Here is a 27,979-nt window from a genome sequence, read left to right as displayed (position 1 = left end):
ATCATCTTATTTACTGTCCTTTATCATGCATTATCAGTCAAGAGGAGAGGAAAAAAAATGAGAGATCCTAGGAAGTGGTAGCTGAAGAGAATTGAAAGGTTAGTGAACCCAAGTGTTCCCACCAAGAACTTCTAAAACTAAGCGCTTGACTACTTGAAGCTCGAGTTGCCCCTTCTGTAGAGAAATAAATAATCCAAAGCCGGGCAGTATTTCCCAGACTACTTCCCATGCCAAGCCTACCTTGCCCTCCATTCAGGGAGGCAAGTAGTGCCACTCAAACAGCCCACTGTGCTCCTCACAATGACTCTCGGCGTGGCTCCCCGCCCACCGTCCCCCGCCCAGGCCCCGCCTCCGCAGCGCGAGGCTCCCCCGGAACCCAGCCCAGCCCCCGCCCATGCGGAGCCGTCGGCGCCGCCCCCTCCGCGCGTCCGCGTGCCGCAGCCCGCGTTGTCCACCGCCGCGCGCCTCCTCCGTCCCGCGCCGCTGCCGCCGCCGCCGCCGGGCTCGCTGGCTGGCGGGCTGCTGGCGCCGGGCTCCCACCGGAGGAGAGGACAGCCAGCGCCGCCGCTGCCGCTTCTGCCCGGGCCCGGGCGTCGGCCCCGCCCCGGGCCCCGGCCCGGTGTCGAGCCCCGCCATGAAGTGTCACTACGAGGCACTGGGGGTGCGGCGCGACGCCAGCGAGGAGGAGCTCAAGAAGGCCTATCGGAAGCTGGCCCTGAGGTGGCACCCGGGTAGGTGACCGGCAAGCGGGGAGCCCCCGGGCGACCGCGAGACCCAAGCCGGGCCGGCGCCGCCAGCCGCCGGGCCTGGCGGGGCGCAAGCTGTGGGGACGGCGCGGCCCTGCCCGCACCGCCGAGGAGAAGCGGAGTCGGCGTGCAGCCACCCCCGACTCCTGCGGCCGGGCTGCCGGCCCCTCACGCCGCCTGGCCGGGGACTGGCTTTTAAACAGGCCTGCTCGCGCCCGCCTTCGGAGTTCCCAGGCTCCCGCAGACCCGGCCCCGCAAAGGACACGAGTTTCCCACGGCGCGTTCTAGTTAGGGGGACAGCCCAGCGAACTGGGCAAGGTTACTTAGGAGTGGAGTTTGCTTTCCCGGGATGGTTTCTGTTGCTGTAAAACGGGTCTGCGTGACTTTGACGAAGTCTCATCTTCCAGGCTACGAAACTTAGTAGTTGAATCCGGTCTGTTTGAGTCTCTCTTCTGCCCCTCTGGATACTGGGAATTAAAGCCAGCGCCGCGCACCTGCTGGCAAGCGCTCTCCATCCAGTACACCCGCCCCAGTTTTTAACGAATCATTTTGAGATGGGGTCTCGCTATGTTGCCCAGGCAGCCTTTGAACATGTGATCTTTCTGGCTCAGCTTCACAAGTAATAGGGATTACTGTCCATCGCCACCAGGCGTGGGTTATTTCACGCGTTTTTTTTTCTTCGTGGCGGGTTTATCTGTTTTGTTGTGGTTTTGCCTTAATAGTTTCGCTTTACCTTTAAACTGTTCATCGATGGAAGATGGATATAAACATGTAGATGACTAATAGGTTTGGAAGGGTATATATGGCTGTTTTTCTTCTTTCTTTCTCTCTTTTTTGCTTAAAAGAGAAAAAAAAATACGCCATATAATGCAACCATGTTTGAGCTCAGTTTTTTCTCATACCTATCCAGAAGAAGCAAGTCACTTGCACAAGGGTATATGATATGTAGATTTTGAAATGCTACAACGGGGACTTCAGAGTCTTGTTAGGAAAACATGCTTTGCACACATGGAAGCTAATTACTTGTTTGAGCAAAACAGTGATATTGCTGTTTGGGTTAATACAACAACTAGTAAGCACCCATGTAATGGGGGCTGGGTTCTTCTGTGTACCTAGAGATGCAGAGGCGACTCCACAGGGAGGACCTTGGACTGTATCCTGTTTCGGGAAGAGCACAGTGGTGGGCAAAAGATGTTCAGGGGGATGGAGGGCAGTACTTACAAGGAAGGCTATAGAATGGTTTGGAAGAATGGAAGACTGGAGTGGGACCCAGAGTGGGAAGGAAACGGGCAGTTTTCATCCTAGAAGAGAAGGTCTGTGAGGGCAAATTCAAGTCCTTGCCTGGCCAGCTTTGTGTATGTGGGTGAGAGATGGGAAAGGCCGCCCCAGAAGCTTGGCTGTGAAGAAGTGACTTGTAGGTAATAAATGATAGGGTGGCAGTGCACCTGTTGGAGAGAGGAGGAAGGAGCATAGGAGAGAGGCTAGTATAACCAACCAGGAGGGATGTGCTGAATTCTGGAGTAGGGTTTTAGCCTAAGAGCTTTGGTAGAACATAGAAGAACTGGAAACACCAGGGCGATAAATGCCAGTTTTTCAAATTTCTCTCTGGTTGTAATGGGAGTGTGTGTGTGCGCTCCAGGGAGGGAGGTCAGCCTGGAGATGAGGCCAGGAGTACCCAAGTGGAAATAATGAGCAAGATGCTAGTTTCTCAGTGGTTGGGAGGAGTGGCTAGAAGCCAAGAGCACACACAGGAGAGAAGGAGATAGTGGTAGAGAGGCGACCATTAGAATGAGTAGTGATAAAGGGTCAGTGACCAGGACTTATGTCACCATGGGGCTGCCATAGGAGTGCTGTATCAAGAGGAGTAGAGACTGTAAAGAAGTGATGCTTTCTCAAAGCAAGCTTTTGCAAGGGACAGCCCAACAAAATCAGTCTTCCAGAAGGCATTGTAAGAAGGTTTAGGAAATAACAGCAGAGTAAGGGCTTATGTCTAGAGAAAACCTCATAGAATAGTACGGGAATGGATGCCTGGTAAACCTCAGTGACTGACTGCAATACCTGTGCCAAAATGTAGACTCCTTTATTGCTCCTTTGTTAGACCTCAGCTGTTAATCTCAGTTCCACACAGTCATCTCGCTCAGATGCATTTACGTGAAGTAGAAGCCATGTGACTGGCTGAAAACATTAAGAAAAAAGTTCGACTCAGAAGCTATATCTTGTTATTAGATGATATATGTTTAGGTTTTGTGTGTTTAAAAGCTTTATAGCTCTCTACAAACTTCTTTGGGGGAGGGAGGAAATGGGAAGAAGTTGGACTAGGTGCAGTACTGATAAAAAGGAACACGAACATGTGCACACACATGCGCGCACACGCACACACACGCACACGCACGCACACACAGCGACCATTTTTTCCTTTTTTAATATAAGAAGAATCAGTTTCCAGCTCTTTTTTGTTTTTGTCTTTTAGCTTTTAGGTTATTTAATTTGAACTGCACTATTGTGGCTTTACAGAAATGTTTGAGGCTTAAAGTTTCTCCCATTTTTCTAGGAGACCTCCCCCCCACACCCCCCAAAAAGAGGCGGTGTAGACTGTTGGTGATGCTGAAGCTGTTAGGCGGCCCCAGTTTGAATGCTAAGATGGACTTTGGAAAACAGTGCCTTAGGGATCTGTCCTCATCCTTTTCTCCTTGGATCTGTTTATGATTGAGTTGATGGAGACAGAAATCTTAACACCTGTCATGAGAGCTTCCCCTCGAAAGGGTATGAGGGTTGTATGCAGCTGAATGTGGAAGGAAGCTGGGTGTTGTAGCTAATGCAGAAACCAACTTCTTTTTTTCTCACCTCAGGAGAAATCAGAGGTGGCTAGTTGTGATAGCTCCCATGTTTCATGAATCCATTGGAGACTTGCTCTATCGTCCTCACCATGTGTGCGGGACACTTGAATCAAGCAGTGAGTCTCCAAGGCGGAATTGCTTTCTCAGCTGGGGCAGTGTAAGGTAGCAGTTCTCTCCTAAATGGGCCCTCATTCGTCGTCCACAGTGACAGTTCATGATGCTAGTCACAGGAGAAGGAATGTGTAAAGAAGAGACAAGGGTTTGTGCTAGTTGTCTTTTAAGGAAGATTTTTAAAACCCACTGTAGCATACTTCTGTAGATTTTATTAACTTAGTCATGTGGTTACACCTCAACTTTTAAGGGTGAAGAACAGAATCTTTACCTCAAGGGCCAGTTACCCACCATAAGAGCAAGGTTCAATTGTTATTTGGAAGAAAGGAACAGTACATTTGTCTGCTATAATTCTTGTACTTGAGAGCTAAAGCTGGAGGAGTATACAGCAGGTGGGCTAAGGGCACTCTGTAATAAGGACCACCCAGGCCCACACTTTTTCACAGGAGAACAGTGGTTTTTCTGGAAAGCATCACTTAGTAAACTTGTCTTTGTATCTTATTTTAGTTACTTTTCTATTGCTATAATAACATGCTAAGACCATCATGCTTACAGAAAAGAGTTCATATTGTGTGTATGGATTTAGAGGGTTATTAGTCCATGATGGCTGAGCAGAGCTAGGTGTGGCAGTGGCTGGAGCAGCAGCTAAGAGCTTACATTTAGATCTGCAAGTAGGAGGCAGAGAGAACTAACTCAAAATGATGCTAGTCTTCTAAAACCTCAAAACTTACCCCAAGTAACAGTTCCTCCAACAAGGCCACACCTACTAATCCTTCCCAAACAATTCCACCAACTGGGGCCAAGTATTCAAACATTTGAGCCCATTGGGGGCATTCTCAGTCAGAACACAGCTGATTGGCTATTGCTGGCTGTCTTCAAATGGGTGCACTCTGAAAGGTTCATTAGAATTATGTTGTTATTCCTCATGGAAAGTGAGGTATATACAAAGGTATAGATAGCAGTTGGGAATTATTTTTAGTTAATGTAAGACTATTTTTAGTTTCACAGGATAAAAGGGTCATGGCAAACTGCTATGCTTGGAAAAAATATTAGTGTTAGATATTTGGTAGAAAGCCACTTGAAGGGTTTGGGATCAGGTGCTGACTGACAAGTCAGAGGAGGCACATATCCTCCTCAGCCGTGGAGAGAGATAGTAAGGCTGCATGGCTGTTTGGAGGCAACATATTCTGTTATATCTTAACCTTAGAAGACAAGTATTGAGTAGTAGTAGTAGCTTAATGAACTTGATATCTTTTATGTTAAATTCAAAGGTTTAATTTATGAATGTATTAGCCATTTATGGTGGAACAAAATTACCAAAGCCTTAGGGTTTAAAACAAAAAAACTGGTGTGTATCAGTTCATTATTCAGACTCTGAGGGTTCTGAAGCATAGAATGTGGGAGTGGCTTAGCTTATAGCTTCTGCTAAGGCTGTCTCATCTCTGTTGGGAGGACCTGCTTCCAGACTCACAGACATGATTGTTGGCCGATCTCCACTTGTTCCCTCCTTCCTACCCTCTGTTCTTCATCCCTTGAAGCTATCTGAGTTCTTCACACTGTCACATGAGTATTCCTGGAGACAGCAAGAGCCCAGAATGGAGGCTGCTGTCTGTCCAGTCTCATCTCATACACATTTGCTTTCCTTCTGTACCTGCTGTTGGTCAGACCAGCAGCCGAAGAGGAACAAGAATGAAGCAGAGATCAAATGGTAGGAGTGGATTCTTTCTTTCCTACTGCGTGGGTCTCAGTGATTGAACTCAGACTGTCCAGCCTGATGGGAGCATCTTTATCCTTTATCTCTTGTACCCTGTTGGCAGCTTCTGCTATTTAAAATTTATATATATATATATCCTGATACACATGTTGATAGAGCATGTGCTGTACTAGTGCTGAGGTTAAAGACATGCACCATGTCAAGCTTATTCAAAGAAAAGTATATATGTATGTATATGTGTGTGTACGTGTATATACACACATATACACACCCCTCCATACACATACATATCTGTGTACATGTGGGTATATGGCACACGTACAGGCATGCCATGGCAGGTACATGGAGATCATGTGTAGGCCAGAGGAAGGACACTTTATCACTGCCATATGGATTCCGGAGTTGATTCAGGAAACAAGCAAGCACCTTTCCCACTTAGCCATTTTGATGGCCTAGGAGTCTACTTTGTTCATGACTAAATTTCTGTGACTTTATTTTAACAGATAAAAACCTGGATAATGCCGCAGAAGCAGCTGAACAGTTTAAATTAATCCAAGCTGCGTACGATGTCCTAAGCGACCCTCAGGAGAGAGCGTGGTAGGTATTGCGTGTCTAGTTTGTTAGCAGAGATGGTCAGCATGAGGTTGTCGGCTTCTTGACAGCTTAGCACATGGAGTGGTGGGGAGCGCTCTGAAGCATCTGTCACCTCTTCGTTATGTAAAGTGCAGTATGTGGGCAGGAAGGAACTTAGGGATGATTATCCCAACTGTCTGCTGTTATCCAGGAAGCAAGTCTGTGATGTTACATAGCTTTAACTCGGAGGCCACAAGCAGTTTCTCATTTGGGGTTCCTTTACTGTATGGCATTGGATGTTTGTTTTTTGTAGCAATTCTTATTTTAATTATTTTAATGTAAAAATTATAATATGTTTCTATAGAGTGTTTGGATAAATTTTATTGTACAAATAGGTCCTTTTAACAAAGATGAGCTCATAATACAGTTTCATTTTGTAATAGGAATTTGTATGTTGGAAGTTCTGAATTTTCAGCGTCTCAGCCCTGCTGCAAATGAATAGGTTTTGAACTCAGATGTAAAAGTGTAAAATCCTGCCCCTAACATGTTGTTGCTGTGAAAGTAATCTGCTTAAACTCTGTACAGCATACTGATCTCAAAAGAGAAAGGATTAAAAGGAAATTTTATACAAATTGTCTTAAACCTCATAGAAGAGCTTAAACTTTTCTCTGACTAAGGACTTTGAAATTCTGAACTAAAGCCAGATATATGCACATGCCTATTGTCTCTGCCTATGGTCCCTGTCCTCAAGAGAGTCACCTTGGCTACATAGAGAGGGAGTTTCAAGCCACCTTGGGCTGCATAGGGACAGCCTCTCTCCAGAACCCAAAACAAATTCATTTGTCTTCCTTTACAGTATTGGTACTCTATTTAGTACTCCTCTAAAGCTTAGATCTTCTCGTTTCCCTTAAAGCTCCCGCCTGCTTGTTTTCCTGTTGCCTGGTCTTACTACCATTCCAGTGTGAGGCGCCCAGCCTTTGCAGTAGGAGCAGCCTGACTTTGAATTCTGGTCTTGCTGCTTACAGACTTTATGATGATGAACAGCCAGTATTAATATTATGAGCTTTAGTTTCTTGCAGTATCAAGCAAGGATGATAATACTATTGCAGACTTTTTATGAAGAGCAAATTGCAGTGTGTGTGTGCGTGCGTGCGTGTGTGTGTGTGTGTGTGTGTGTGTGTGTGTGTTGTGTGTGTGTGCGCCATATTATATTCAATACTGTACCGTTTAGTAGTTCTCTTTCCTATGGATTTCGGTTACCTGTTGAGAGAGAGCCTAGAATTCCTAGTTGATAGGGGCTACTATTATAAATGGTCTTAGAAGTTGCAGGCATGATTTTAATCCTCAGATCCTGAAAGACTTCCAAGTATTTTAATTTTTAGATTTCTTTAAAGCCGTGAGGTTATGGGTTGCACATGTTGAGACATGCACTGTTATGATAGCTGATTGAGGACAGAGTCCTTGTGAAAGTTTATATGATTGCATTTAAATAAGTCATTATTTGCTCAGCTCTTTTTTTGCTTGAATTTTAGGTATGATAACCACAGAGAGGCCTTACTTAAAGGAGGCCTTGATGGGGAATATCAAGACGACAGCTTGGATTTGCTTCATTACTTCACGGTTACCTGTTATTCTGGTTATGGAGACGATGAAAAGGTAAGATGGGAAAACTTGTAATTTTTCCTCAAGAGGTTAGGTAACACTCAATGTGGAGCTGTCTTAAAATTGTATAGGAAGTGACCGCACCTCTGTTCATGTTTGAGCTGTAGGCTCATGTGGCTGGATGAAGGGCCCTTGAGGTACTGAGAGCTGGGCCTTGCACCGCCTTAGCACTCAATCCTGTTTTTCTTGCTTCACTGAGTTTTGGGCTGTGCTTTATTGTGTTTTAGGGTTTCTATGCAGTGTATCGTGACGTCTTTGCGCTGATTGCAAAAGAAGAACTGGAGTGTATGTCAGAGGGAGGTGCTGAGGATTTTCCGACCTTCGGTGACTCCCAGAGCGACTATGACACGGTAAAAGAAAAACTGCTCTGCATCTCACTTTCCTGGGCTTCTCTCTTGGGGTTTTCTAGTTTTACAAGGAATCATCTTTTGTCTCCTGACCTGTCTTTCTCCCTAACTTTTGCTGGAGCTTGTACCTGTCTTGTAGTGCCAAGTCTTGACTTGTTCTCTCTGTGATTGTAGTAGTCTCTTTGTGTGGCCAGTGAGACGGTTTTTCTTCTCTAAATATGCGTAGGAGAATAAATGTCTTTTCCTGGAAAGTCTTTAAGAGACTGACTATCGTGTCCAGTGTTTAATAATGTTAGGGTCTGGAGGTCTGAGTTGTGGTTTAGTGATAGAACATTCACAGAGGCCCTAGGTTCAGTTCCCAGCACTTCAAAAGTTTAAAAAAAACACATAACAGAAGTAGTCTTAATACATAAAAAGAAAGCTATAGAAGTTATTTTATTCCTTAATATTTACTGCCTTTTTAAAGAAATTTAAGTAAAAACAAGATAATTTTATCCATTTTCTTTGACACTAGGTGGTACACCCTTTCTACGCTTACTGGCAGAGTTTCTGTACTCAGAAGAATTTTGCCTGGAAGGAAGAATATGATACTCGGCAAGCCTCGAACCGTTGGGAGAAACGAGCAATGGAAAAAGAAAACAAAAAAATTCGAGACAAAGCAAGGAAAGAGAAAAATGAACTGGTGCGCCAGCTGGTAGCCTTTATTCGTAAACGAGATAAGAGAGTGCAGGCACATCGGAAGCTTGTGGAGGAGCAGAACGCAGAGAAGGCGAGGAAGGCAGAGGAGATGAGGAGGCAGCAGAAGTTGAAGCAAGCCAAGTATGCAATCTGGAGCTAGCTGGTCTTGGCTGATGTGGGTCTGTGTGGTTGTCAGTAGGGTGGCCAGCATGGTAGAGCATGTCCAAAGGGAGCCAGCAGGAAGCTTCCATGTTAAGTTTGGTTATAGCTTATAACATAGTTTTTCTTCTTTTTAAAATCTCTGAATTCTGGCATTGTTTCTTTACCTACTATGTAAACATCTAGGTATCTGTTTACATATTTTCCTTCAGAGGCCCTTTGTACTTAGATCTTTTATCTCTACTAAAGTTTGTTAGCAACTAGTGTTAATTGAATTCTTACTCTGTAGAAGTCTGTTCAACTGCTTTTCTCTTTTTTCTTGTGAGGAAATGAGGCCTTGTAGCTGTTAACTCACACCTGGGAATGGAGTTCAAGAAGTCTAACCCAGAGCCCTGATCTTTAAAACATTTTTTTTTTTAACTTTAAAAAATTCATCTTGTATGTGTGGGCCACTCCTGTGGAGAGGGCAGCTTGCATAGACCAGTTCTTTCCTTCTGCTATGTGGGCTTCAGATTCTCAGGCCTGACAGCAAGTTCTCCTGCTGAGCTCTCTACCAAACCGCAGAGTCCTGTGATTGGCTGCCATACAATATCTTGTACTGGTTTTGATACTTAACGCTTAAAGTCACCTGAAGACATTGACTGAGCTTCTGAGGGTTGTATTTCAAGTCCTATTTCTTAGTAGAGCAGTTAAAACCAGCTCGGTGCCAGTGACCTTGCCCCACCCTAGCTGAGCGTGGGCGGTTGGTTTCCACTCATTGCCAGCGTCGGGGATTCTCTGTAGGGCTAGTTTTAGAGCCTTACAGAGGTGTGCTTTCCAGTGAAACTGAGGCTCTGCTGTGTTATCTAGGCTGGCAGAGCAGTACAGAGAGCAGAGCTGGATGACTATGGCCAATTTGGAGAAGGAGCTCCGGGAGATGGAAGCGAGGTACGAAAAGGAGTTTGGAGATGGGTCAGATGAAAACGAAGTGGAGGAGCAGGAGGCCAAAGACGCAGTAGATGGTAATGTTTCTTTTTAGGTTAAGTAATTTTGGAAAATAAATGTTATTGTGTGTACTTAGATGCCTACAGCGTGGCCCAAGTGCAAGCAACTAGAAAACAGAAGGGCAAATGAAAACCTAGAGAGCCCTGACTTAATGTCATGGCACAGGGCCGCAGTCCTGCTTTCTAGACCGAACTAGAAATTGGGCGTTCTAACGGGCAATCGAAGAACATTCTGTTAAGCGTTTGTTTGCTGTTTTGTTTGTTTTTCCACATAGGTTTTTCCTGTATAGACCTGGCTGTCCTGGAACTAACTAGGTCTGTAGACCAGCTGGCCTCAGACTCAGGGATCTGCCTGTTTCCGCCTCTACAGTCCTGGGATTAAAGATGTGCATACCATGCCCAGTAGTTTTAATGCCTCTTTGAGAACAGCAGTATGGGAGTGTGTGTTGTATTTGTCTTACTCCTCCCACTTACGACTTAGGGAAGGTACTTGCAGTACTAGAATATTTCTTTTCTCTGCCTATGTTATTGGAGTGCAGACGCTGAGTGTGTAGTTCAGCAGGTAAGGGTTAGGCCTCTGAGAACCGCACTCCTGCAATCCTGATTTTCTCATGGTTACCAGCTCCTCCATCCAAAAAACTGATCTGAATAGAGTTCCCTGATTTTACTTACTTATAAATTGTAGATTTTCAGACAAGTAACTCAAGTGATGATCTTTTTTTTTAAAAAAGAGTATTAATGATTTATTAATGAGTCATGCAATATATACTTTGAAAAGTATAGAACACTCTATAAATGTGAAATGATCTATTGCATTTCTATAATTTATGAAGTCCTTTTACATACAAGACCTTGCCTGGTCTTCAGAAAATATTCCTTAAATTGAGATTTTGCTAATGGAATTCTCTTCATTTAACCGGTGAGAAAAGTAAGAGTCAGAAGTTATGGGATATGTCTGAGAACATATGAGTACTTTTTTGTAATTATTTATTTATGTATATGAGTACACTGTAGCTGTCTCCAGACACAGCAGAAGAGGGCATCAGATCTCATTACAGATGGCTGTGAGACACCATGTGGTTGCTGGGAATTGAACTCAGGACCTCTGGAAGAGCAGTCAGTGCTCTTCACCGCTGAGCCATCTCTCCAGCCCCATATGAGTACTTTTTAAAAATCCAGAGTTTTCCTTTTCTTTTTTTAATTTTTTTATAGTCCAGTCTTGGTCCGTTCCCATTCTGCCCTTCCATAGTTCATCATCCCATTCCTCTTCCCCTATCTCCAGGAAGATGCACCCTCCCAACCCTCTCCAGGTCTTCCAACTCCCTGGGTTTAAGTCTCTCAAGGGTTAGATGCACCTTCTCCCACTGAGGTTAGACCAGGCAGTCCTCTGCTGTATGTGTGTCAGGGGCCTTTGACCAGCTCATGTATGGGTTGTTCCCCATATCTATTCAATATAGTGCTTGAAGTTCTAGCTAAAGCAAGAAGACAGCAAAAGGAGATCAAGGGGATACAAATTGGCAAAGAAGAAATCAAGGCATCACCCTTTGCAGATGGTGTGATAGTATACATAAGTGACCCCAGAAATTCTACCAGAGACCTCTACAGCTGATAAACAACTTCAGCAGAGTGGCTGGATACAACTTAAAACAAATCAGTGGCTTTCCTTTATACAAATGGTAAACTGACTGAGAAAGAAAATAGGGAAACAACACTCTTCACAATAATCATAAATAATATAAAATATCTTGGTGTAACTAACCAAACAAGAGAAAGACATATATGACAAGAACTTCAAGTCTCTCAAGAAAGAAATTGAAGAAGACCTCAGAAAATGGAGAGATCTCCCATGCTCATGGATTGGTAGAAAAAATGGCCATCCTACCAAAAGCAATCTATAGATTCCATGCAATCCCCATCAAAATTCCAACTCAGTCCTTCAGAGACATGAAAAAAGCAATTCTCAATTTTCTATGAAACAAAACAAAACAGGGTAGCCAAAAGAATTCTTAACAATAGAAGAACTTCTGGGGAAATCACCACCCTTGACTTCAAGCTGTACTGCAGAGCAATTTGATAAAAAACTGCATAGTATTGGTACAGAGAGAGATTGATCAGTGGGATAGAATTGAAGACCAAGAAATAAACCCATACACGTGTGGACACTTGATCTTTGACAAAGAAGCCAAAAGTATACAATGGAAAAAAGAGAGCATCTTCAATAATGTTGCTGGTCTTCAATAACTGGCAGTCTGCATGTAGAAAAGGGATTTTCTGCTTTAAAGCCAGAATTTTTGTTAACTGTTTGATCTATTAAAGATGATTCCATGCATAGGAAATGTTGGAAGTTGCTGTGCAATGAAGAAATGACATGACATCATGACCCTATCTTATCCCTCCAGTTTACCTTTGCACTTTGAGTGACTTTCAGTCAGCTGTCATCTGGAAATGTTAAATGGGATAATTCAGAAATAAGTCCTCTACATTTTAAGTTCTGCCTTGGCCTGTATAATGTGATGAAATCTTGCACTGCCCCAGTGTCTGCACAGTACATAGCTCCCTAGTCACCTAGCAGCTCTTCGTCCCTTACTAGCCAAATAGATGTCAGCTCAGTTATGATGGTCTCATAGAACTTGTGGTCAAATAACTTCTATGTAATGATGGCCCCCAGACAGGAAAGTATGGATGCTGACATGGATGTGCCAAAGAGAAGCTATGAAGTGCTTCCTTTAATGGGAAGAAAGGGAAAGATGATATGCTGAGGTTGTGGAAGTGTCCAGGAAGAATGAAGGTTATCAGAGAGTGAAGAAACCTTTGCCTGTTTTGCTGTCGGGCTTCAGACGGTAAAGCTGTAGCTCTCTACACATTTCATAAGTATGGAGCTGAAGTGGAACAGGCAGTAATTAATTCGGTTCTGTACTGTCCAAGGCACCCTTTGTTATGGGGTTTGCTGAACTTAGCATTGCCCAAAGACATAGGATGTGTGTGTGGGCTGTTAAAAATTTGAGTCAGATTGTCTTTCATAATCATATTTTTATCTGCGAAGAACCAAATGTGGAATATGAGACACTGTGACATCCTTATTGATATAAATCTAAAATAATCATTTTACTTTTTTTTTTTTTCCGGAGCTGGGGACCGAACCCAGGGCCTTGCGCTTGCTAGGCAAGTGCTCTACCACTGAGCTAAATCCCCAACCCCCATTTTACTTATTTTTTAAGTCTATGAAGAGTCCTACTTAAGGTTTGTCATTTAGAGTTATAGATGGTGTTGACAGCAGTAACTTTGCCGAAATAAGCCTCAGTTTATAATAAAAAGGTCTGCAAAGACAGTAGTGAACTTATATGTGATGAGCTTTTTCTGATTTCCTTGGCAATGTGAGAGTGCTATAAGCTAAGCTGGAGTATGTTGGGGTAGCTCAGTGTGTTTCAAGCAAATTTTTTCTGAAGAAGATTCAAAAAGAACTCGGTAAAGGCATGGCGGTGGTACTTGGTGATTTTAGGATTTAAGAAAAGAACTTGAGGGATGAGGTGATTAATTTGAATTCTTCAAACACAGTGATGCTCAAAAGGGACAATTCAAATACCAACAACAGTTTTGTTTTGTTTTGCTTTTTTGTAAAGGAAAACAATTGATTTCTAAGTTGTATGTGTCTTGAGTTCTTCTTAAGGATGCTGCTTTGCTCATATTTTACTTTCGTTCCACAGGTAAAGACAGTGAGGAGGCTGAGGAGACTGAGCTTTACGGTGACCTTTACTGCCCAGCTTGTGACAAATCCTTCAAGACGGAAAAGGCGTAGGTTCCATCTTTGAACTTGCCTTCGGTGTTAAGCTATGGTGTTGAGGAGAATATGGTTGGCACAGTTTGATCAACAGTACTCCCACCCTCTGGGTTTTTGTTCGGTACAATAAGAAAGAGGGATTTGTGCTTTTAAGCCTGTTGTAGCCATTAACATATTTCAGTATTCCTGTGTGCTATTTCTAGAAAGTCAACTATGACAAATCATGGTTGGCAAAGGTGAGGGAGAAATGGTACCAAATCTTAGCTCTGTACTGCTGGGATGAAACTCACTTCCACAGGGAAGTGCTTCGTCTTGTGGGAACCACAGTAGAGGAAGGAAGGGCATGGGAGCGTCTGAGAACCGAATCACCAGGGAGAAGAAGCAAAATTCCTGCATCAAGAAGAAAGGACAAAGATGAGAATGGGGTTGTGGGAGTCAGAAGAGAGGGTGCCAGATAACCAAAGGAAAGGCACCAGGGTAGGAAGAAACACAGAAGAGTTAGAATCAAGAATACAAAGGCATCAGTCAGAGATTTTTATATTTATTTTTATTTTGGAAATAATCATACCTAAAGAAAATTTAGAATATCATAATCACTCCCTAGCTTGTGGCTCACACAGTGTTTTGCATGCTTGTTTTGCTCTTTGCACACACATAGTTTTTTTCCTCAAATTTGAAAATTACATATAATAATGCTTCTTTATATCTAAGTATCTCTTAGATCTAAATATAGTTTTTCAGTAGCAAAGACATGTTATCACTTTAAGAGATTCTAACATTGATATGGTAATTGTACCTAATTTATTGTCCATATTCTAGTTTCATCAATGTTTTCTTTAGTAGTATACCGTATTTCCCCATTTTAGTAGGAAAGCCACTCTGGGGATATATGACTAAGCTTGTGTATTTAGCTTCTTTTAATCTGGAATTTTTTTGTTTGTTTGTTTTATCTTGATCTTTTATTCTATTTACAATATACTAGTCCTATAAACAACCTTTTTAAAAGAGTATTTCTCTTTCTGGGTTTGTCCCTTTATTTATGATTAAGTTCAGGTATGCAACCAACCACATGTGGGTGGCAGCTCTGCTGTGTTTCTGAGCATCCTATGTCCGCTGGCACTTAAAGTCCTTATTGGTGTTGAGCGGCTTGACCACTCAATCTAAGTGCTATCCAGTTTTGTGCTGTAGAGTTAGAATTTTTTCTTTTGTAGTGAATTCTTCTTAGAGACATTAAACATTTTTGAGTGCCACATGTCAGAAAATTCAGTGTCCAACCTCCTGTGAGGATATCAGTCAACATGAAGTGTATTTAAAATATTGCATAAAATGACCTTCCAGGAACATGTTCAAGACATACATGAAACAGGAATGGCTTTTGTGCTTAGGATTGAATTGCTGATACTTCAGAATGCAGTGAGCCTCAAAACACCTCACTGCATTTGAATAGATATTTCCAAAATTGAAATCTAAACTACTCAGGTAGCAGGCATTTTGGAAAAGGGAAAGCTACCTGTACCGGCCTTTGTAGTGGTGATGGAATGGTGCTGTTTCCTGTTACTGAACTTAGACATGTATTTCAGGGTTTTATAATTTTCTGTTCATATGTTTCCAGCTCTGTGTAGTAAGGATTCTTTCACACCAATACTCTTTTCTTTTTAATATGCCCTTATCATTTTGAACATTTATTTTGTAACTTAAGATAACTTCATTTCCCCAGAGGATTTTGGTCTAAGGAGAATTTTAGTGGAAAGGAACAAAATAAGCAGAAAGAAGATTCAAAAAATCTAAACAGAACACAGATGAAATGGTGACAGAGGGTTGGTGCCCATGCAAAATTTTGTTACTGTTTCTGTGGTACTCAAAATCAAACCCAAGGACTGTCTAAATGCTAGTCAGCCACTCTACCATGAGCTTAAGCTGAGACTACAACCCACAGGTTAATATTGTTAGCCCTGGTGTGTAGAATGCCTTTGGTTTCTTGTATATCAAATTAGTTAATCCTGCCTGTGGAGTTTTGGGATACATGTCTGAACTCACATTAAAGTAGTAAGAAGGAGGTGACAATATGCTATTGAAAAAGCAAAAGGAAGTGAACTGCTCTTGTTCTTTGAGACTTGACACTATGACCTCTTCTCTAGGCCATCTTGCAACTAGGATGTGCCTTACAGTTTCCAGAGCTCCCTAGATGTCTGTATTGTGGCCTGCAACATAGGCAGATTAAGTAAATACTTAGTGATTAAAAGGAACCTAGTAAAGAATAAGTTTTAGAATAGAAAAAAAATAAAAAAAAATGGAGAATTTGGCAGGAAAATGTGTTTCAATAAAAAGGAAGCAATGAGGGGAATGCTGGTATCAGGAAGAAGGGACTCCTTCATGACTGTTCCAGGCCATCCTGACAGACTTCTGTGTAAAATCCTAACCCTTGGCAGGATTCCCACAGTGTTCTGGGCACGTGTGATTACCACAGTCTAGCACTCATACCAGATTGTTCTTTCAGCATGAAGAATCACGAGAAGTCCAAGAAGCATCGGGAAATGGTTGCCTTGTTGAAACAGCAGTTGGAGGAGGAGGAAGAACAGTTTTCAGGAGCTCAAATGGATGAAAATTTATTGAATGCTAATTCTGAGGAAGAAACGGAAGATATACCAAGGCAAAAGTAATTGACAGTATTGAATGCCACTGACACTGGTCACATTGGAGATGGGTGGTATTCACGTGCTTTCTGCAGGCAGTTGTTACCCTGCCGTCGTCTGCACTCCTTAGTTAGCAGCAGCTGTATGGGGCTAAGTGAGGAGTGGATTCATAGGTTATGCTATAGCTGTATTGAAAGCACTTCCCTCACTTTGCAGTTGGCATGCTAATTACTTGTCCAGTGATCTCTAAACTAATAATGTGAGCATTTTCCTGTCATTCTAATGCTGTATGAGATAGTACACACTTTTAGTATTTCTTTACCATTCTGTTTCAGTTTTTTATTTTATTTTTATTTAGAAAATCTTTACAAAATCAAATACTTGACATTTTGATTTATGTTTCCTTCTAGGCGTTCTAAAAAACAGAAGAAAAGGAAACAGAAGTCAGTGCAGGTGTGTTGAAAGCTTTTATTATACATCATAGCCCTACGATAAGTATATTATAAACACATCTAACTCCTGTAATTAATACATTGTAATAATTACAATGCCTGCTTTCACATACACATCTGGATGTCAGGGAGATGTTGGGTATGTCCTGCAATCACTTTCTGCTTTGTTCCTTTTAGACAGAGTCTCCCACTGAACCTGAAGCTGTATTTTTCGAGTAGGTTGGAAGCCAGCCAGTCCATGGGACTTACAGCACTGGCCTTCCAGGTGCACATACACAGTGCCCATTTTGTTCTGTGGCCAGGGGTCCTCAGGTTGATTCAGCATGTGCTTATCACCCTCTGAACAGTCTCTTCAGTCCTATAAAATTGTTTAAAAGGAAGTGAAATGTTTTCAGGATTTATTACATTTTCCTCCTTGTATGCCTGTAATTAGTGTTGCATACTTGGTTTTTTCCATGTAGAACTCTCATCTGATAGGAATTATCCGAGTGCCATTATTTTTAAATTAGATATATCTAATGATAGGATTTTTAGTCAAGATAACAATTATAATTTGCACATAGGAAAATTTGGGTATTAGTCATTAAATATGAAAATTTAATCTATTTATCATGGAATGTTTTAATCTTTGATTTTAAAGAATAATTTTGTTGTGGTGAAATAGTCTCATTTAAAATGGATGAAAAATCTTAATGTGGACCTGAATCAAAGACCTGAAATGTGGACTTCTCTGAGATTAGCTTTGTTCTGAGAGAAGCCTGGCAGAGACTCTCTCCCTGTCACTTGTGTGAGTTCAAGAGGACGAGTGTGTCTGTTAAGGAGAGTACAATGGGTGTGAATGTGTAAACATGGTGAGCTGTTACTCAGGATAAACCAAAGTTGCACTTCTTCCTGCTTATCCTGACTAAGAGTAATGTTTCACTACAATCCAAGACAATCATCGTGGATTCCCCTGTAGAGATCACCTAATACTGAATTAAATTTTGACTGGGCTATATGTATAATTTTTCCTTTCTCTTTTTGCTAATATACTGTCTTTTTCACATTATTAAATGAATATCATTGGAAATATAGGTTTAATTTATTTCTCATATTCACATATTCACTTAACATTTTCTCTATTATCTCTGTAATGAGCATCTGGGGATTTATAAATGCAGGTTTTAGAAACATATCACAACCCATTCTGGAGGGAGTAAGGGGATACTCTAGTTGGTAAAGTGCCGGCTACACAGTGTGAAGACCTTGGTTTGGCTTCCCTGCACTCCTGTTAAAGAAGAAAAAAATCACGATTGCATATATCTGTAGTCAGTACTGGGAGGGCAGAGACAAGCAGCTCTGGAACTGGCAGGTAAGCTAGCCCAGCCCTCAGTCAGCATCGGGTTCAATGAAAGACTCTGTCACAAAAAGATAGAGGATGATCATCGAAGGTGTGCACATGCACATACACACACACACTACACATATGACACACGTGTACGAAAATGAAGCCATTACTCTTAGATTGATTTTTCTTTAGGAAAAAAATGGGCTGGAGAGATGTCTTAGTAGTTAAAAGCAATGACTGTTAATTTGGTTTTATAATGGCTTATATGTTCTCTAGAACTTTGATGACAATTTCAATGAAAATGGAACTGAAGAAGGAGGAAAGATTGATCCAAAAGAGACTAAGTCAAATGAAGACAATGCCAAAGAATTAGAAAACAGGCCCCAAGAAAATATCTGTATTACAGAGACCACAGAAGCCTGTGAGGATCCAAAAAGTGAAGCTAAAAGGTAAGACAGTTCCTGTCATTTCCTAACTACTGAGTAATTAGTGGTAAGGTCATCAGGAGTAGGTCACACAACCTCCTCCCATGCCTGAGTTAGATGTAAACTGCAGTTGTGTGTACACAGCCACACAGACACAGAGATGTATGAGGTGACACTGTGCTATCGCTATGGCAACAATAATATCACCATGGTTATTAATAGGGGAAGAATCTAGTTCCATGGGCCTACAGTGGACATAAGGACTGGGTCAGAGGTGGAACTGTAGGTCCCTGAACTCTTCCTGTGTCTAGAGCTAAAAGTAATTTTTACTTCCTGTGTGACTTCTACATGAATATTCACTTGGGAATGATAAAAGACTCTTGGATTCACTGATAATAATTCAGTTTTCTCATTTTAATGATGTGAGAAAAGGACTCGGAGAATTCATTTGATTTCTTAACTGCTGAGGAATAGCAGGGCTTGAGATGTCTCCTTGCTCCATATAACCTTCCAGTTGGTTTTCAAACATAAGACTTTGGTTTAGCCCTTCAGCCCTTCTCTTGTAGTGGTGTTTGTATAAGTGCTTTACTTCTACTGTTCCTTTCCAGTTAAGAAGTCAGGTTAACTCTCTTTCTTGTCAGCTTGGTCTCAAACTTGCAGTCCTCCTTCCTCAGCACCCTCACTTTGTTTTTTGGTTTTTTTTTTTATTAACTTGAGTATTTCTTATTTACATTTCGAGTGTTATTCCCTTTCCCGGTTTCCGGGCAAACATCCCCCTCCCCCCTCCCCTTCCTTATGGGTGTTCCCCTCCCAACCCTCCCCCCCATTGCCGCCCTCCCCCCCACAGTCTAGTTCACTGGGGGTTCAGTCTTAGCAGGACCCAGGGCTTCCCCTTCCACTGGTGCTCTTACTAGGATATTCATTGCTACCTATGAGGTCAGAGTCCAGGGTCAGTCCATGTATAGTCTTTAGGTAGTGGCTTAGTCCCTGGAAGCTCTGGTTGCCTGACATTGTTGTACATATGGGGTCTCGAGCCCCTTCAAGCTCTTCCAGTTCTTTCTCTGATTCCTTCAACGGGGGTCCTATTCTCAGTTCAGTGGTTTGCTGCTGGCATTCGCCTCTGTATTTGCTGTATTCTGGCTGTGTCTCTCAGGAGCGATTTACATCCGGCTCCTGTCGGCCTGTACTTCTTTGCTTCATCCATCTTGTCTAATTGGATGGCTGTATATGTATGGGCTACATGTGGGGCAGGCTCTGAATGGGTGTTCCTTCAGTCTCTGTTTTAATCTTTGCCTCTCCCTTCCCTGCCAAGGGTATTCTTTTTCCTCATTTAAAGAAGGAGTGAAGCATTCACATTTTGATCATCCGTCTTGAGTTTCGTTTGTTCTAGGGATCTAGGGTAATTCAAGCATTTGGGCTAATAGCCACTTATCAATGAGTGCATACCATGTATGTCTTTCTGTGATTGGGTTAGCTCACTCAGGATGATATTTTCCAGTTCCAACCATTTGCCTACGAATTTCATAAACTCGTTGTTTTTGATAGCTGAGTAATATTCCATTGTGTAGATGTACCACATTTTCTGTATCCATTCCTCTGTTGAAGGGCATCTGGGTTCTTTCCAATTTCTGGCTATTATGAATAAGGCTGCGATGAACATAGTGGAGCACGTGTCTCTTTTATATGTTGAGGCATCTTTTGGGTATATGCCCAAGAGAGGTATAGCTGGATCCTCAGGCAGTTCAATGTCCAATTTTCTGAGGATCCTCCAGACTGATTTCCAGAATGGTTTTACCAGTCTGCAATCCCACCAACAATGGAGGAGTGTTCCTCTTTCTCCACATCCTCGCCAGCATCTGCTGTCCCCTGAGTTTTTGATCTTAGCCATTCTCACTGGTGTGAGGTGAAATCTCAGGGTTGTTTTGATTTGCATTTCCCTTATGACTAAAGATGTTGAACATTTCTTTAGGTGTTTCTCAGCCATTCGGCATTCCTCAGCTGTGAATTCTTTGTTTAGCACTGAACCCCATTTTTTAATAGGGATATTTGTCTCCCTGCGGTCTAACTTCTTGAGTTCTTTGTATATTTTGGATATAAGGCCTCTATCTGTTGTACGATTGATAAAGATCTTTTCCCAATCTGTTGGTTGCCGTTTTGTCCTAACCACAGTGTCCTTTGCCTTACAGAAGCCTTGCAGTTTTATGAGATCCCATTTGTCGATTCTTGATCTTAGAGCGTAAGCCATTGGTGTTTTGTTCAGGACATTTTTTCCAGTGCCCATGTGTTCCAGATGCTTCCCTAGCTTTTCTTCTATTAGTTTGAGTGTGTCTGGTTTGATGTGGAGGTCCTTGATCCACTTGGACTTAAGCTTTGTACAGGGTGATAAGCATGGATCGATCTGCATTCTTCTACATGTTGACCTCCAGTTGAACCAGCACCATTTGCTGAAAATGCTATCTTTTTTCCATTGGATGGTTTTGGCTCCTTTGTCAAAAATCAAGTGACCATAGGTGTGTGGGTTCATTTCTGGGTCTTCAATTCTATTCCATTGGTCTATCTGTCTGTCTCTGTACCAATACCATGCAGTTTTTATCACTATTGCTCTGTAATACTGCTTGAGTTCAGGGATAGTGATTCCCCCTGAAGTCCTTTTATTGTTGAGGATAGCTTTAGCTATCCTGGGTTTTTTGTTATTCCAGATGAATTTGCAAATTGTTCTGTCTAACTCTTTGAAGAATTGGATTGGTATTTTGATGGGAATTGCATTGAATCTGTAGATTGCTTTTGGTAAAATGGCCATTTTTACTAAATTAATCCTGCCAATCCATGAGCATGGGAGATCTTTCCATCTTCTGAGGTCTTCTTCAATTTCTTTCCTCAGTGTCTTGAAGTTCTTATTGTACAGATCTTTTACTTGCTTTGTTAAAGTCACACCGAGGTACTTTATATTATTTGGGTCTATTATGAAGGGTGTCGTTTCCCTAATTTCTTTCTCGGCTTGTTTCTCTTTTGTATAGAGGAAGGCAACTGATTTATTTGAGTTAATTTTATACCCAGCCACTTTGCTGAAGTTGTTTATCAGCTTTAGTAGTTCTCTGGTGGAACTTTTGGGATCACTTAAATATACTATCATATCATCTGCAAATAGTGATATTTTGACCTCTTCTTTTCCGATCTGTACCCCTTGACCTCCTTTTGTTGTCTGATTGCTCTGGCTAGAACTTCAAGAACTATATTGAATAAGTAGGGAGAGAGTGGGCAGCCTTGTCTAGTCCCTGATTTTAGTGGGATTGCTTCAAGTTTCTCTCCATTTAGTTTAATGTTAGCAACTGGTTTGCTGTATATGGTTTTTACTATGTTTAGGTATGGGCCTTGAATTCCTATTCTTTCCAGGACTTTTATCATGAAGGGGTGTTGAATTTTGTCAAATGCTTTCTCAGCATCTAATGAAATGATCATGTGGTTCTGTTCTTTCAGTTTGTTTATATAATGGATCACGTTGATGGTTTTCCATATATTAAACTATCCCTGCATGCCTGGGATGAAGCCTACTTGATCATGGTGGATGATTGTTTTGATGTGCTCTTGAATTCGGTTTGCCAGAATTTTATTGAGTATTTTTGCATCGATATTCATAAGGGAAATTGGTCTGAAATTCTCTTTCTTTGTTGGGTCTTTGTGTGGTTTAGGTATAAGAGTAATTGTGGCTTCATAGAAGGTATTCGGTAGTGATCCATCTGTTTCAATTTTGTGGAATAGTTTGGATAATATTGGTATGAGGTCTACTATGAAGGTTTGATAGAATTCTGCACTAAACCCGTCTGGACCTGGGCTCTTTTTGGTTGGGAGACCTTTAATGACTGCTTCTATTTCCTTAGGAGTTATGGGGTTGTTTAACTGGTTTATCTGTTCCTGATTTAACTTCGATACCTGGTATCTGTCTAGGAAATTGTCCATTTCCTGAAGATTTTCAAGTTTTGTTGAATATAGGCTTTTATAGTAAGATCTGATGATTTTTTGAATTTCCTCTGAATCTGTAGTTATGTCTCCCTTTTCATTTCTGATTTTGTTAATTTGGACGCACTCTCTGTGTCCTCTCGTTAGTCTGGCTAAGGGTTTATCTATCTTGTTGATTTTCTCAAAGAACCAACTTTTGGTTCTGTTGATTCTTTCTATAGTCCTTTTTGTTTCTACTTGGTTGATTTCAGCTCTGAGTTTGATTATTTGCTGCCTTCTACTCCTCCTGGGTGTATTTGCTTCTTTTTGTTCTAGAGCTTTTAGGTGTGCTGTCAAGCTGCTGATATATGCTCTTTCCTGTTTCTTTCTGCAGGCACTCAGCGCTATGAGTTTTCCTCTTAGCACAGCTTTCATTGTATCCCATAAGTTTGGGTATGTTGTACCTTCATTTTCATTAAATTCTAAAAAGTTTTTAATTTCTTTCTTTATTTCTTCCTTGACCAGGTTATCATTGAGTAGAGCATTGTTCAATTTCCACGTATATGTGGGTATTCTTCCCTTATTGTTATTGAAGACCAGTTTTAGGCCGTGGTGGTCCGATAGCACGCATGGGATTATTTCTATCTTTCTGTACCTGTTGAGGCCCGTTTTTTGACCAATTATATGGTCAATTTTGGAGAAAGTACCAGGAGGAGCTGTGAAGAAGGTATATCCTTTTGCTTTAGGATAGAATGTTCTATAAATATCCGTTAAGTCCATTTGGCTCATGACTTCTCTTAGTCTGTCGACATCTCTGTTTAATTTCTGTTTCCATGATCTGTCCATTGATGAGAGTGGGGTGTTGAAATCTCCCACTATTATTGTGTGAGGTGCAATGTGTGTTTTGAGCTTTAGTAAGGTTTCTTTTACGTATGTAGGTGCCCTTGTATTTGGGGCATAGATATTTAGGATTGAGAGTTCATCTTGGTGGATTTTTCCTTTGATGAATATGAAGTGTCCTTCCTTATGTTTTTTGATGACTTTTAGTTGAAAATTGATTTCATTTGATATCAGAATGGCTACTCCAGCTTGCTTCTTCTGACCATTTGCTTGGAAAGTTGTTTTCCAGCCTTTCACTCTGAGGTAATGTCTGTCTTTGTCTCTGAGGTGTGTTTCCTGTAGGCAGCAGAATGCAGGGTCCTTGTTGCGTATCCAGTTTGTTAATCTATGTCTTTTTATTGGGGAGTTGAGGCCATTGATGTTGAGAGATATTAAGGAATAGTGATTATTGCTTCCCGTTATATTCATATTTGGATGTGAGGTTATGTTTTTGTGCTTTCATTCTCTTTGTTTTGTTGCCAAGACGATTAGTTTCTTGCTTCTTCTAGGGTATAGCTTGCCTCCTTATGTTGGGCTTTACCATTTATTATCCTTTGTAGTGCTGGATTTGTAGAAAGATATTGTGTAAATTTGGTTTTGTCATGGAATATCTTGGTTTCTCCATCTATGTTAATTCGGAGTTTTGCAGGATACAGTAACCTGGGCTGGCATTTTTGTTCTCTTAGGGTCTGTATTACAGCAGTCCAGGATCTTCTAGCCTTCATAGTTTCTGGCGTGAAGTCTGGTGTGATTCTGATAGGTCTGCCTTTATATGTTACTTGACCTTTTTCCCTTACTGCTTTTAATATTCTTCCTTTATTTTGTGCGTTTGGTGTTTTGACTATTATGTGACGGGAGGTGTTTCTTTTCTGGTCCAATCTATTTGGAGTTCTGTAGGCTTCTTGTATGCCTATGGGTATCTCTTTTTTTAGGTTAGGGAAGTTTTCTTCTATGATTTTGTTGAAGATATTTACTGGTCCTTTGAGCTGGGAGTCTTCACTCTCTTCTATACCTATTATCCTTAGGTTTGATCTTCTCATTGAGTCCTGGATTTCCTGTATGTTTCGGACCAGTAGCTTTTTTCCGCTTTACATTATCTTTGACAGTTGAGTCAATGATTTCTATGGAATCTTCTGCTCCTGAGATTCTCTCTTCCATCTCTTGTATTCTGTTGGTGAAGCTTGTATCTACAGCTCCTTGTCTCTTCTTTTGGTTTTCTATATCCAGGGTTGTTTCCATGTGTTCTTTCTTGATTGCTTCTATATCCATTTTTAATTCCTTCAACTGTTTGATTGTGTTTTCCTGGAATTCTTTCAGGGATTTTTGCGATTCCTCTCTGTAGGCTTCTACTTGTTTATTAATGTTTTCCTGTGTTTCCCTAAGGGAGTTCTTCACGTCTTTCTTGAAGTCCTCCAGCATCATGATCAAATATGATTTTGAAACTAGATCTTGCTTTTCTGGTGTGTTTGGATATTCCATGTTTGTTTTGGTGGGAGAATTGGGCTCCGATGATGCCATGTAGTCTTGGTTTCTGTTGCTTGGGTTCCTGCGCTTGCCTCTCGCCATCAGATTATCTCTAGTGTTACTTTGTTCTGCTATTTCTGACAGTGGCTAGACTGTCCTATAAGCCTGTGTGTCAGGAGTGCTGTAGACCTGTTTTCCTCTCTTTCAGTCAGTTATGGGGACAGAGTGTTCTGCTTTCGGGCGTGTAGTTTTTCCTCTCTACAGGTCTTCAGCTGTTCCTGTGGGCCTGTGTCTTGAGTTCATCAGGCAGCTTTCTTGCAACAGAAAAGTTGGTCTTACCTGTGGTCCCGAGCCTCAAGTTCGCTCGTGGGGTGCTGCCCGCGGGCTCTCTGCAGCGGCAGCAACCAGGAAGATCTGTGCAGCCGTTTCCGGGAGCTTCAGTGCACCAGGGTTCCAGATGGCCTTTGGTGTTTTCCTCTGGCGTCCGAGATGTGTGTGCAGAGAGCAGTCTCTTCTGGTTTCCCAGGCTTGTCTGCCTCTCTGAAGGTTTAGCTCTCCCTCCCACGGGATTTGGGTGTAGAGAACTGTTTATCCGGTCTGTTTCCTTCAGGTTCCGGCGGTGTCTCAGGCAGAGGTCCTGCCGCTCCTGGGCCCTCCCCCACGGGAGCCCAGAGGCCTTATACAGATTCCTCTTGGGCCAGGGATGTGGGCAGGGTGGGCAGTGTTGGTGGTCTCTTCCGCTCTGCAGCCTCAGGAGTGCCCACCTGACCAGGCGGTTGGGTCTCTCTCTCACGGGGTCTGGGAGCAGAGAGCTGCTGCAGGCCGGGATCCGGGGGTGTGGGACCCCTCACTTTGTTTTTAATGAAGTGCACCATGCCTGCTTGTAATCTGAGCGCATGTCACACAGCAGAGAGCAAATTAGAACTCACAGGAAGGCGGTTGAGAGAATGTTCAGGATTCCAGCAGAGTAGGAGGGGCCTGACATCAGTGGCCTGTGTTGTGGTTGTGGTTTGAAGGATACTAGGAGAACACCAGATTAGCAGAAGGACATTGTTTTTGTATTATTAATTTCTTTGCTAGCATATAAAATGAGTTTGTTTTATGACATTTTCACACATTGTAATTTTTCATAGTCACTCAGATAACCATTTTTAATAAAAGCAAATTTCCTAGTACATAATGAATTAATTTTATGAAAAGTGTGTTATAATGTTTTTATTTTCACTTTTCTGTGCAACTGTTGGATGTTTGCTATAGACTTGATCAGATTCAGGAAGTTGTTAGTTGGGCATGGTAGCTAACACCAGAAATCCTAGCCTTCAGGAGGTTGACTCAGGGTTGTCGTGAATTCTGGGCAACCTGGTCTACATAGTAGCCCCAGGCTAGCCTGGGTATAGTGTGATAAAATCTTTTTTTTTTTTTTTTTTTGGTTCTTTTTTTTCGGAGCTGGGGACCGAACCCAGGGCCTTGCACTTCCTAGGCAAGCGCTCCACCAATGAGCTAAATCCCCAACCCCGATAATATCTTTTAAAAACTAAAATAACTTCTACAAAAACAATAGGCTGGAGGAAAAAACAATGATGTTAATATTATAGGGCACTCAGTGTCATGTACTAGTGTGATCAGCACTGGCTGTAAAGGGAGTGTGAAGTGCTCTTCTCTTCATAAAACATAAATAAATAAATACGTAAGAGGGTTTATGGGCATCACTTTAGCTTTTGCTTTAAGTAAATTCTTTAGTTTTGTGCCAAATTTAATTTTTATCTCTCAGGTATTTTTTAAAGCTCTTTGTTGACATGTGAAAATTAACTAAATTAGTTATTAAAATGAACAAATCAGTTTGACTCATACATTTAATCTTTTGAATATTTTTAGAAGTAGATGACAGCTAGAAAGTTTTTTAGTTTTGTATTATATAAAATAATTTATTTTCCAGTGTTCCTAAATCCAAAGGAAAGAAAACCAAAGATGTGAAGAAATCTGTCAAAGTACCTGCTGAGCCACAACCAGTGGTAAGTCAGACCACACTCACAGGCTCTGCGGTGGCCTTGTCCATGTCTCAACAGTGTTCGTCTCTGTCCATGAGCTTTCCAAGAAAGAACTGGAATTTGTATGGAATTCTGTCTCTCTACCTAGTTATAAATATAAATTCTATAGCAATATATGCAAATTGGAAATATTGGATACTGGGAAAGTTGCTATTTGATTTTCTATGACTATAACCTTAGAAAGACCTTGGGGATAAGAGTTACTTGTGTTAAATGTGAAGATCAGTTGTGAAGCAGACTCTTGTAGTCCGTGCAGTGAAAGCTGTTGACAGTCAGTCTCTGGGCCTTCAGAGTTGATAATGCTTGGTGATTTATCTTCTGAGGAATCCACCTTTTGGTAGCTGTCGGGTTTGATGTTTAACCTTGACATTGAATCATGAAACACTTTTATCAGCTTACCATGTGCTCTGATGTGCTTTCTCCTCAGAGTGATGTCCTCATCAGCTGTGCAACTTGCCACAGTGAGTTTCCATCCCGGAATAAACTGTTTGATCATCTAAAGGCTACTGGTCATGCAAGAGCACCTTCAGCAGCAGCATCTTTAGACAGTGTATCTAGTAGTCGAAACAAGAAAGAGAAGCGTAGAAATAGATAGGAATTCTGTTCATTCTTTTTTTTTTTTTTAAACTGTCTCTAGATTCTGGAACCAAAAACTGAACTGAAATAATCTAGAGTTAAAATTTCAGTGATCTGCAATTCATTGCATTGTGGAAGATTATTTTTATCTTATAAAGACATTTTTCTTTAATATATATTTTTAAACATTTCACTAGTGATTGAATTCTACTTTGCCATCTGAATTCACTTGAATGTTTCCTGACAGGTAAATATTATAAATGTGTATTGGGATTTCTCATGTGAACAGAAATGTACAGGGAAAATTAAATTATTTTGACACATACATGTGCCCTTCTGTTTCAGTCTTTTATTTAATTCTGCAGTGTCTTTATTTACTGGTATTTTCATTGTGTTTTATGATTTCTCAAATACTCTGATCTCTTTTACAAACATCGTGGATGTCTTTTCACACTTAACCCCAGTTCTGATATAAAATTCTGTATAAATGACCAGTAGTTGTTTCCCTGCTAGTTTTTTCTTAAGTTCAGGTAGAGCTAACTGGACATGCATAGTTTGGTTCAAGAACAGTGTCTCTGTGGTTTAGCTGTGCTGACGTAGTATGATATACTGGTAATCAATAGGAATGTTGGAATTGTGGTGGTGGAAGCA

At 41.5% G+C, this 27,979-nt stretch overlaps 1 protein-coding gene across 1 annotated transcript; it reads left to right on the top strand.

The window, feature by feature from the left end:
- Positions 1 to 413: 413 nt before the first annotated feature.
- Dnajc21 (DnaJ heat shock protein family (Hsp40) member C21) lies at positions 414 to 27,653 on the top strand. The gene is made up of 12 exons (NM_138856.3): positions 414 to 731; positions 5,912 to 6,005; positions 7,514 to 7,637; positions 7,871 to 7,993; positions 8,505 to 8,809; positions 9,677 to 9,828; positions 13,515 to 13,602; positions 16,086 to 16,244; positions 16,632 to 16,674; positions 18,277 to 18,449; positions 26,641 to 26,716; positions 27,180 to 27,653. The coding sequence occupies exons 1-12, from the start codon at positions 635 to 637 to the stop codon at positions 27,345 to 27,347; spliced, it is 1,602 nt and encodes a 533-aa protein (NP_620211.3). The 5' UTR covers positions 414 to 634; the 3' UTR covers positions 27,348 to 27,653.
- Positions 27,654 to 27,979: the final 326 nt, after the last annotated feature.

The sequence above is a fragment of the Rattus norvegicus genome, chromosome 2 (genome assembly GCF_036323735.1).
Source record: "Rattus norvegicus strain BN/NHsdMcwi chromosome 2, GRCr8, whole genome shotgun sequence".
Taxonomy (NCBI): Eukaryota; Metazoa; Chordata; class Mammalia; order Rodentia; family Muridae; genus Rattus; species Rattus norvegicus.
The sequence above is the reverse complement of the archived record's forward strand: the minus strand, read 5'-3'. Positions and strand labels throughout refer to the sequence as shown.